Source organism: Centruroides sculpturatus, unplaced genomic scaffold, assembly GCF_000671375.1.
Source record: "Centruroides sculpturatus isolate CEXI.00-Female unplaced genomic scaffold, Cexi_2.0 scaffold1536, whole genome shotgun sequence".
NCBI lineage: Eukaryota > Metazoa > Arthropoda > Arachnida > Scorpiones > Buthidae > Centruroides > Centruroides sculpturatus.
In genome coordinates, this window is record NW_019385749.1 from 147,274 (window position 1) to 159,002 (window position 11,729).

At 28.1% G+C, this 11,729-nt stretch overlaps 1 protein-coding gene and 1 long non-coding RNA gene across 2 annotated transcripts; both read left to right on the forward strand.

Moving 5' to 3' along the window:
• The first annotated feature begins 2,966 nt into the window (after window positions 1-2,966).
• Window positions 2,967-3,760, forward strand: LOC111641767 (histone H2B-like). Its single transcript, XM_023387981.1, has one exon. The coding sequence runs from the start codon at window positions 3,007-3,009 to the stop codon at window positions 3,379-3,381; it is 375 nt and encodes a 124-aa protein (XP_023243749.1). The 5' UTR covers window positions 2,967-3,006; the 3' UTR covers window positions 3,382-3,760.
• Window positions 3,761-8,574: 4,814 nt separating this feature from the next.
• Window positions 8,575-11,466, forward strand: LOC111641766. The gene is made up of 3 exons (XR_002759471.1): window positions 8,575-9,527; window positions 9,627-9,908; window positions 11,309-11,466. It is a non-coding gene; the product is annotated as an uncharacterized LOC111641766 (long non-coding RNA).
• Window positions 11,467-11,729: the final 263 nt, after the last annotated feature.

Sequence of the window (11,729 nt, forward strand, 5' to 3'; positions counted from 1 at the left end):
TAAATTTAATAATAAATTATTAAATTTATATTTAATCTTTACTGTTCAATACATAATTTAATATTGGGTGACATCAATTTCTAGTATTTCTGCTTCTTTCAGACTTTTGCTACACATTGTTATTAAGAATTAATTAAATTATGTTTTTTTTTTTATCTTGCATATAAATAATATTTTTTAAATATTTTATTTATCCTCTTCGACTTTTTTTATATTATGATTAATAAATCTTATTTGTTATCTAGCCTTGTGACAAATCTTAACTAAGATATGAATAAAAATTATTTCAATTGATCAGTCAACCAATCTGCTTTCAATTCATACGTAGTCTGTTTTACATTAAATAATGTTTTCTTCCTTTGACAGAATTCAATATTGTTTTATTTTAAAATAATATGGGCAATAAATGAAGTATTAAGTGCATTTAAGCAAGTTTTTATACATACATTTCTCATTATACTTGTATAAGAATAAATTGCTTGAATAGGTTTTATATGACTTTATAACAACATAAAAGTTTTGAAATCAAGTCAATATAAAATACCAGAAAATATCACTCATGTTATTTTTATATTTTTCATTTCAGGACATTAAAATTATATTAATGACAATAGATTTGTCTGCAGTGTCTCACTAGATTTCCTTTTCCTTTTGATCAAACCAATAGTAATCACAAAATAAAAGGAAGATATAAGTAATTAAACTAGTCAAGAATATCTTAATGTTACTAAAACATTATTATTCATGTTTCCTTTTATGAAATAAGCCACTTCTGGCAATTTGTAAATAATCTAAATTTACTGAATTATGCTGTTTGAACATTGAAAGAGTTTTTTCGTAATTGTTTTTCTTTGCCTACTTCAAATAAAGCATTTTTAAAAATCTTTATTTATTCATGTTTGATTGATTTGTTTCTCTGAATAGCAAATATAATATATGTTATATGACTATTGTATTTTCTATTCTTTCATGTATTTTCTTTTATTCATTTTTTCTTTACGTGACCAATCGGAATAGAAAACGAAACAAAATTAAGATGTTTCATTAATAATGTTTAAAAATAATAACATCGCAAAGCCTGAGTAGTATACAATAAATCACCAAATGATCGCCTAAATATCGAGCTATAATANTACTAATTAAATGAATTCTTATAATGATAAATCACCTAAGAACTTGCTAATATTGCTATTTCTTTTAAAACTTCATTTTTGTCAAATACAAAAAACTTTTCTATTTAATCTTTTTATTTAAAAAAAAATTAATACAATGGATTTATATATTTTTCTTGCGGATAACTGATGTTAATTAATATAGCTTTCTGGTGAATGTTATTTAATACCTACTAAAATTTGAGATTTTTAATCGTATACAGTTAAAGTGTTGCTCTTTTTTTCCTCCGGATAGTTTTGAATTTTCAATTTCTACTTCACTTGTATCCACTGTAATGCTTAAAAATATTTTTCCACTATATTTTTACTTTGTAAGGCAAAGTGGCAAAGTACTTTATACTGCCTACTTGCCTTGAGAAGACTCATTGTAGAAAGACTTGTAACATGGATTTTGGGAGATCAATTGCAATTTCATTTTTATATTGAGTAGTATAAAATCAGATATTCAATACAAAAATTGTTCATAGAAATATATAAAGAAACTGTTTTAATAAAAAAACTCAAACAAGCTTCATTTAAAATTTTAAATATATAAATAAAATAAGCTTTTGTTTGTTGTTGGTTTTATGGAATTATTTGATTTGTCTTTTTATTAAAATATTTTTTAATTGATAGAATATTATAATACTCAAAAATGACTGTTACTGTTTTATTATTTAAAGTGTTTTTGTTGAAAAAAGTAATAAATATCTTTCTGTAAATATGTGTATAGATAATAAGAGAAATGTACTGTGAAATTGGAAGAAAATGAATGTGTAAGAACATATAAACATTGCTTTTCTTCTCATTAATTTTACATGATGTTCATTCACAAAATACATCAGCCTACATTCCGCTAAACAGAAAATATTTATAAAATAAAACATTATTGCCAATGTATTGAATTTCTTTCTTTTTTCTCTTTAAATATATTACTTTTCTAAAATTAATATTTATAGTTGAAGAAAAAGAAAATTAAAAATTCACAACATAAAAAATATTAGTACAGTTCTGTAAATAAAATTTAAAGGTTTATATGGAAAGAAAATAACACAATTAAAAATTAAATATATTAAATAAAAACCTTTAAAAGTTAAATAGTTTGATGTAATTTAAAAAAAAAAATTTTTTGTGTATTTCATACATTGATTAGAATTTATTTATTTTCAAATTATTCTTACTGTTTGATTGAATTAAAACTAGAGATTAGATAAGGTCAGGGAATTTATTGTTTTTCTTAAGCAAAGTATATCTATAATTAATAATAATTATTTTGTATATCATACGATGATTTTACTACTTACTGTCAGCTGATTGATAAGATGTTTACATCTGAAACTATAGATGCAGGAAATAGAAAAGAGCCTCTGTTCCTGTAATTTGAATAATTCTGTAATTAACACAAAATACTAGTGTATTAGGATTACATCTATTCGATCGACTAATTACCTTTACTGAACAATCGAAAACGAACGTTATTTCTGGCACAATCGATAGATTCTTCACATTACTCTATTTACTACAGGTCACTACTTCCCTGTTTATCGTCGTTATCCACTCGACGTTTCCTTTAATCATTCATTTATACTATTTCTTTACTTTACGATTATAATTTTCAAGCAATGAAATTTGAAGTTTTACATTAGTAAAATTCGTTTATTCTCATTGGTTTCTTCAAACAAATAAAAAAAACAGAATACGTTTTCCTATCATTGGTCGACGTTAACCAATGAGGTAGAGCCGTTCTTACATTATCCAATGGGGAAGACGGATGTAGCTTTCCGGGACTCCGCAATCCTCTATAAATACAAAGCTTAGGCGCGTTTGTTGATTTCGATTCGATTTTAAGAGAACGATGCCACCGACTCCGAGTGGAAAAGCAGTAAAAAAAGCCGGAAAGGCTCAAAAAGCTGTTCGTGCCGGCGACAAGAAGAAAAAAAGAAAGAGAAGGAAAGAAAGTTTCAGTATTTATATCTACAAAGTGTTAAAACAAGTTCATCCCGATACAGGCGTTTCGAGTAAAGCTATGTCAATCATGAACAGTTTTGTTAATGATATTTTCGAACGAATCGCTGCAGAATCATCACGTTTGGCTCATTACAACAAAAGATCCACTATCACAAGTCGAGAAATCCAAACGGCTGTGCGCCTTCTTCTACCAGGGGAACTGGCCAAACACGCTGTATCCGAAGGGACTAAAGCAGTTACTAAGTATACCAGTTCCAAATAATCGATTCGGATTTAAAGTCTTTACTCAGACAAAAGTTTGTTGACGTTAGTTTGTTTTGGATTCTTGGATTCAAAAACTTGTGTGTGGACAAAATGAACTGTTGAGTGTAAAGGCTTTTTATTTATTTATTTATTTTTAGTTGTCTTAACTTTTTAACTAAAAAACGACGATTTGTAAGTAGTCAGAGAAATGTTACATTAAATTTGCATGATAAAATTTTCATGGTAATTTTGCAGTTGTAATGTTTAGTGTTTCTATAGTGTTTGTCGTTAGCACAGTATCAAATTCTCAATTCTTTCCTTATTTTCTTTTTAAGCAAAAGTGCATCGTCAAATGAGAACAAAAATACTCTTTGTACTCAATTTTGTTGTAATATGAAGTGAATAAAATTACTTGAAAAATCTAGTTGCTGTTTCTCTTTCTTTTCTTAACTGTTGATCGTAGTAAAAGAAACTATTGCGGACGAAACATCCCACATATTCGATTTTGTGTTCACCCTGTTGAAAACATGGAAGTGCAAGAAGCTACAGGAAGATCGATACTGTGTTTTAGGATCGATTCTTTTATAGAAAACTTATTCTAATTTTTGCACGGAACTAAAAATGAAACGGGAAATTTAATTAATTCAACAAAATTTCTTTTTAGTTAGATACTTTTTTTTTCACTCGGCAATATTTAAACTAGATTTTTAAACTAATTAACACGTTAAAATTTTTAAAATTGATGTAAAGAATGAAATGCGTTATAGCTTATATACTTTAATTAACAAAAAGAGTTCTGAGAGGAGCTTCGTGGCTTCTAAATATGCTAAAAGGTCACAAGATGACCGGATTAGCTTCATTCGAAGGAATGGAGGGTAGGTAGGAACTAGGAAGATACCATTCTGTTTGGCAAATGTTAGGTTAAATGACTCGTGTTTTATTGATGCTTATTACTATCCTCTTAAAGTATCTTGTTTAATTAGGCCGAGAGAATATCCACGATTTGTGAATACATATATAAATTTCGAATTAACTTTGATTCGAAATATGCACATATTAACAATCGTTAACGTATAGGAATAAACAATATATTAAGAGTTTTAACCCCTCAAGCAACTATAATTAATAAAATTAAGTAATATTTACTAGATATACTCGGTTTTAAAGCAATATTAAATTAAATAAGTATTTAATTTAGTATTTCGTTATGGTAATTCAATTATAAGATTTATCATTTATTTTTTAATTTTATTTTAATGGTGCGAAAGTTTAATCTTTAGTAAAGTTTATTTAAACTGTAAAATATTATTTTTTTCCTTTTTTTTTACAATTTTAGATGCTTCTGTTGACGTTTCATTTACAATATATCAGCAAATAATAAGGTTTGGAAGATGCATTTTATTAATCTTTTCAAAATTGTCATAACTCAAATTTTTTCAAACTCATGCAATAAAAATATTCTTTCGTAATGTTAATAAAATAATAAATAATTAATAAATAATGTGAGTGTCTTCCTTAGTGTAAAAGAGCCAAAAATCCATAAACTTATTTCAACAAGCTTCACACTAATTTGTTATAATTACAAGTATATAAGTGAATTTCATATTAATAAATAAAATAAAATGAAACTTTTATGATCATTATTCTACAGATGTTTGTATCGTTTAAAAATAATTCATGACAGTGGTCCGCGGGATTCAAAATTGAGAATTTAGTGGCTCGTGAGATCAGAAAGGTTGGTGACCTCTGTACTATACAAAAATGGTCTTTAAGCTTTCAGCATATATGCGATTAAATATTATTTTACGAACCTTAAGCAAAAAAGTTAAAACAAAGAAAGGAACGTATGAAAATTTCTTCAATGCTGTATTTATTTTCTAAGTTCTAACAAAGCTTCTTTAGATAAATTAGAGAATGACTAAAGTAGTAAAGGCGAGCTGCTCTTGAGGACTCGGAAACAAATCTAGAAAGCAACTCCCCGGGAATATTTTATTCCTGGGAAGTTGCTTTTTTGTATTCCACACCTTTTGTGAACCTGGTCGAACCCATGATGGGTGTGGAATAAAAAAAAGGTCCTCTTAATGCCGACAGGGCGGAAACCCAAAAACGAATGACAAAAAATATATGTGATAAGGTATCTGTACAATTTAGAAGTTTTATTTGTTTATTTATAATAATATACAATAGTAGTTATTATTGCAAACTTATGAGAGGTGACTTTTAAACATTTGAATCACTGAATTAGTGAAGTTAAGCTGACAAATAATGATCTCATTTTATCTTATTTGCCACTAACTACCGAGATGTAAGTAAACGAGTATTTTACATTCGGAAAAAATGTTTTATTATCTATTGATTTAACTTTTATTACAAAATACATTTGGGCATAATTGCTTGTTTGGCCCTCTTCAATTGTACTATAAACTAAAAATTGCAATTCAACTTCTCTGTATGTTTGATCCATTTAGTATTTAATATTCAGGTTTCGCCAGGATAATGTACTGTACACATGTAATTGTCTTTATGTGTTTAAAAAAAAGTAATAAACATCTGTCACCAGCAGCATCATTTCCAGAACTACAATTACCCCGCAATACACAAAAGTTGAGACGTGAAACCAGCTTTACAGGGGCATCTTCAATAAACTGCAATTCGTAATATTCCATTAAGAAAAATTCTCACGCAGATTTTCGTCACATTTAATTGAATTAATTTTTCACTTATCGAATATGTTATATTTTATTCTACCCAGAAACTGATCGACACAAATAATTCTAAACTTCTGCCTATTAAAAATTATAAAATTGATTTATAATAGCAAACAAACGCGATGTCTTTATCTTCTTCATACAACATTGAAGACAGATACAAAAAAATACGATTTGTTTATTTAAATGTAAAAATTTTTTGAAGGTATCCAACGTCACGGAACTTTTTACCAATTTACATAAATATAGAAGGGAAAGAGCTTATAAAGAAAGGTCGATTCCGCCAATGTTGATTGTGTTTCAGTGATTGTGAAAGGACATTAAAGACTGCAAGAATTTTTTTTCTGTATGTGTCTTCAATATTGTATATTTTTACATTTTTTAAAATACAATATTATAATTTATCAAATACTCACGGCATCAAGTATTCTGATTTTGTTCTTTTTATTCTATTTGAGAAATAACTCGTTATTTTTTATTCTTTTACTAGTGTTTAATGTTTTTTTTTTTTAATTTGCTAATAAAAATATTTTGATTTCTATTTTATATGCATGTTTACTTATTTATAAATACCTGAAAATCTGACTTCTTTCTATATATAATTTAAATATTTTCATTTCAAAATGAGTAACAATTCAAACACATATTATTGTAATATTAGAACAAATGAAATCATCAATGAATCACGGAAGGATGAGGCTAAATGTAAAAAGACGAAATTTTCGTTCAGTTTTTTACAATTCGTTTTAAGATATTTTACGATTTTTATTAGATATTAAATTAATTTTTACACATTTTGTAGCAAGTAACTAACGAATTATCACTGTATTAATACAAGGACACTTACATTAAAGTGTCATTAAAGCTAACAGAGAAGGAATATCTATAAAAATCTATATGACTTTTAAGATTTAATTTTTATATTTCGTAAATTATCTGTGTAATAAAATCGCAACTGATACTGTCGAAATAAAAATCAAAATATTAAATATTTAAATGTCATTGTTAAAGTAAAAATAATGCTAAATGGGAGTGTATACGTAAATGTCAATTACAGAAAAGAATTCCAGTTCTTCCTACATCTGTGAAAAGAGAGGTTGAACTTTAATGTGACGTGTTGTTTAATATATACTGTATATGTATACACAACAGATTATGTTAAATGGTTGACTTTAAATTGGTTACAACCGACTATGACAATAATAAGTATAATTAAAAAGGAAATAGAAATCTGGTCTTGGTAGATTTATATTGACATGTCATACTTTAATTCATACTCATTGTTTTCCGAGGTAACAAAAGGTTACTGAATAGCAATTTATATCAACTCTTAAAATGGTTTATAAAATGTTAAATGCAGTTGTAATTTTTACTTTCGCTACTGTTATATATAACAGAGGAAAAGAACGGCGATCTTCAAAAAATGACCCCACAGTTTTCACAATTTTGGACTTAGGACACCTTAAAACGTCGAGAAATGCAAAAATATTCGGGGGTATTTTCTGAACACGAAAGATGCAAACACATTACCTTCAGCCTGGAAATATATCATTGAAAGAGGATTTGGACAGAAATACCCCTGAATTATGGCTAACGACTACGATAATATTTAGATTTCGTTTTATTCTCTGATAGTTTTTTGTATATATTTTTATTATTCGCATATTTATTTGTATTATGTAAATCATGTATATTTCTTAAGTTTATTTTTATTTATTGTTAACCTTATATTTTTCATTAGATATTTAGTTAATTCGTTTAAATTTAAATTTGTATTTAAAATTCTTCAAAGCTTAAAATTTAAATGAAATGTAAGTTTCTAAAAACTGTTTTAAAAAACTTGATGATAACCTATACAAATAAACTCAAAACGTTAGAAATTAATAGAAGATTTTACTATAGAAAATTATTTTAAGTATTAAATATAACTCAAATTCAGTATTTTATTTAATAAATTTATGTAAACACTAAGTAGTTGGCTGCAATTTTAAATTATAGATCTATAAATTCCCACTGGCATACGTCTATTTGTCTATCCTTTTTTGATAATCTCGAGAACGGAGTTCGATAGATGAAAGTCGAGTTAATCGTGCAAAGCTTAGGGATAGGAGGCAACGATTGTATATATGAACTTCCAATATGCCGGGGTAGGGGCGGACGGGTGCGCGTTATACGAGGTGGCGTTACGCGAAACAGACACACAAATCAAAGAGGGGAAAAAACTATATGTGAACTTCCAATGTACAATGTATACCAGAAGTCACGTTATTTCAATTCAAAAAGTTTCCCTTGAAAAGTGTTAGATAGATGACTGGCACCATTATATTGTTAAAGGAAAAGTATAATGGGTACAGGGGCAAAGAACTACTAAAATGGACAACATATATCTAAATGAAATAAATTTAAAATAAGATAAAAAAATTGCAGCCCAGCATTGTGACGATATAACAATAAGTAAATGCTCATTCTTATATAAAATTACATTATTATGAAGAAAAGTTTATTGTTAATTCATTTTGACATTTAGTATTTTACTTAATCGTCTTCCTACGTCAAGTTTGGACAAAATACCCAATAATAATTTAAGTAGAAAGCGAAATTTATAAAGCAGAAATCAGCAAACAAGTTTATAGATTTCACTTTCATAAAATTCATGTAAAAGATGATATTTTCAGGAGACGGTGTTACTATCAGGACGTGGTGGGAGGGCGAATGGCCTCGCTGTTTCTATAAAATGCCACGAATGTCCTATGAAGGTAACACAACGTGGCGAGATCATACCGCCACTAAATTAAGCATGTAATCCCATCGACTCGATACACTTGTCGTAAGTGTCAGAGGTAAGTTTCTTATTTTCAAGCACTTTTTGAGAATTAACTTGGTGAGACCCGAGGTTCCGGAATATATAAGGCTGTCTCAGAAACTTACTGTTGGATTTCGAATATACCGAGCCGAATGCCAAGCGACTGCTTTACAACAGTTAATCAGGGAAATTGGACTATTTTTATTATTTGTAAGAATTTTCCCGTTCGAAAGTAAACATATCTATTGTTATTACTGTTAGTAAACATATGTTGATAATTAAATTGATAAAATTATATGGAAAAATAGTGAAACTTCCTTTACCAATTTGACATTCTGATGCGGTGTCTACGCCTGATTCTGTAGGAAATAGATACTGTATAAGTTTACAGTAGGTGTGAAGGTACTGTACGTAAGTATTAATTTTGAGATAAGAACTTTTATTTTCAGGTAATTGTGATACTATGAGGATGTGGTGGGTAGCGAAGTGGCGACGCTATTTCTAGAAAATGCCACAAAAATCCTAAGACGGTAGCAAAATATGGCGAGTACGTGCCACCATTAAATAAGCACGCGCCTCTCGGCCTTTGTGGGCACGGCCAGGTGCCACCGAGCGCGTCCACGGGTTGCGGATAGTGGAACGACCTCGAAAGAGGTTAGCTGCGAAATAAGCGAATGTAACGTACATTCGACGAATAAGCAGTCGAGGACAACTGGCAATAATATTAAAAGAATTGATTTTCTTTCAAAATAGCTATTTACCAACAGTTGATTTTGTTATGTCGACGAGCAAGCAAGAAATTCGTTGGGTCTTTGTTCGATGTTCTGTTGGTCGAGAAGGACGCGACTAGGGTCCAGTCCTAACAGTTGTAGCAGTCAATCTTCTATTTCTTTGTAACTGACCGAGTTTAAAATAAGTAACAACGAGGGTGCTTTACATATTTCATATTTGGATGCTTGCTGTTGAGTAGACGACATAGAAGATCGTCTCTGCGCATTTGTGTCGTAGTAATTGCCGCTGTTGTTAATTAAGCAGGTAACGTTTTCAGCAAGAAAGATCAATCAAACATTGCTGTGATTTTTTAATATTTCGATATCACTTTTCCGGCTGTTATAACAGAGGGAAACTATGGCGATTTGGTAAACATTGACCTCCCGAAGATTTTTACATTTTTGGACTTAGAACATGTTGAAACATCCAGAAATGCAAAAAAATTCGAAGATAATTTCTGTAGGCTATATATGGATGTTAGTTTGTGTGTGGGGGCACGATTTTGTTCATTTTCTCTGAAACTTAATAACGCCTGTGTTCTTTGTCATAAATTTTTGAAATTTTGCATGGAGGTTTGTTTATTAGAAGAATTGATATTATTAAATTTTGGTGATTAGAGGTCGAGGGGAGGGGAGATAATAGGGGGCGTGTATACACGCCCCCTATTATCTCCCCACCCCTCCAGTATGGTCGGACTTAATGACGATTCTACTCGTTATTAGCATTCACAATTTTTTCATTTATGAAACTCATTTTTACCTTCAAATGAAGATTTTGCCGTTTTATAATAGCTAAAAATATAAAAAGAGTTTTAATAAAACATGGCAATAGATAGCGTCACCAAGATTTCAAATGTTTGCTGGTTTTTTTCACTGTTTTAATTTACATGAAGTTAAATAAAAGAATATCTGCATTAGTAAAACAGAAATAAAAGAAATTGCAAAAGAATTAGAATCTTATACAAAGCAGAACATGTAACTGTAACTTTTAAAATTTTTTATAAAGATTTTAATTATTAATGTTGTCTATAATAAGAGATCCTGTTTAAAAACAAAAGATAAAGATGATAAAATATTTGATTATGCTATTATAACTTATATTTATTATGCTTAATTCTTTGAGTTGCTAGCATTTTCATTACGTCATTCTTTTTGTCTATTTAATTGTGTATTTTGATTATTTTATGCCTGCTACATAAATCGTAAAATTTTAAAAAATTAGTCTCTGTAAATGTACCTTTATATTTTGTTTGGACCGCCGCTGCTTTAGTTTTGGTTTAAAATAAATATTATAAAGTTGCATTTTCTACTATGAAATTTAGGATACCAGTTCTTTTAAATATAAAAAGTAATGATTATACAGTTGAATAAAGAAAACTATTTAAAAAATTTAATAGATGCAAATGTTTAAATTTTGTTGATTTAAGTAATAATAAGACACAACAATTTAGTTTAATAAATATAATCAATATTAATATTTTATTTGAGTCTCGATTAAACAATTAATTTTTAGTACAGTAAGCTGTCATACAAATGATATTAAATGCTATTTATTTATCTAATATTTAAAAATAATGTAACCTCTGAAATTATTGCATTTAAAATACGTTTGCTACTTTGATTAAAATAAAAATATCTAATTCTAACATATATTTATATGACAAGATCATTTCTTATTGGATATTGGCATATATTTGGAATGAATCCAGATAAGTTGTTGTAACTCTGTAACACAGTACAAATTGTTCCTAAAAAGAAAAGAAATATTAATAACAAATAATTCGGTAAGTAACAGAATATAATTTGTTTTAGTTCAAAACTTATTATATGAATAATTAATTTTTCAAAAGTTATGGTAGCAAATTTCTTTAAATAAATCACAATTATTAATTAATAGTTATAAAAGTAATTTTTTAATTAGGGGAGATCGGGGCAAGATCGGCATGTTAAGCTTTACTTAAATTTTGTGTAATAAATACTGCTGTAAACTGAAAAAAAAGCTTTGCATATTGTCTATTGGAATGTTACCTTACTATAGAACTGGTTAAAATCAGTTTGGAAATAAAAATAATTAAAATAATTACAA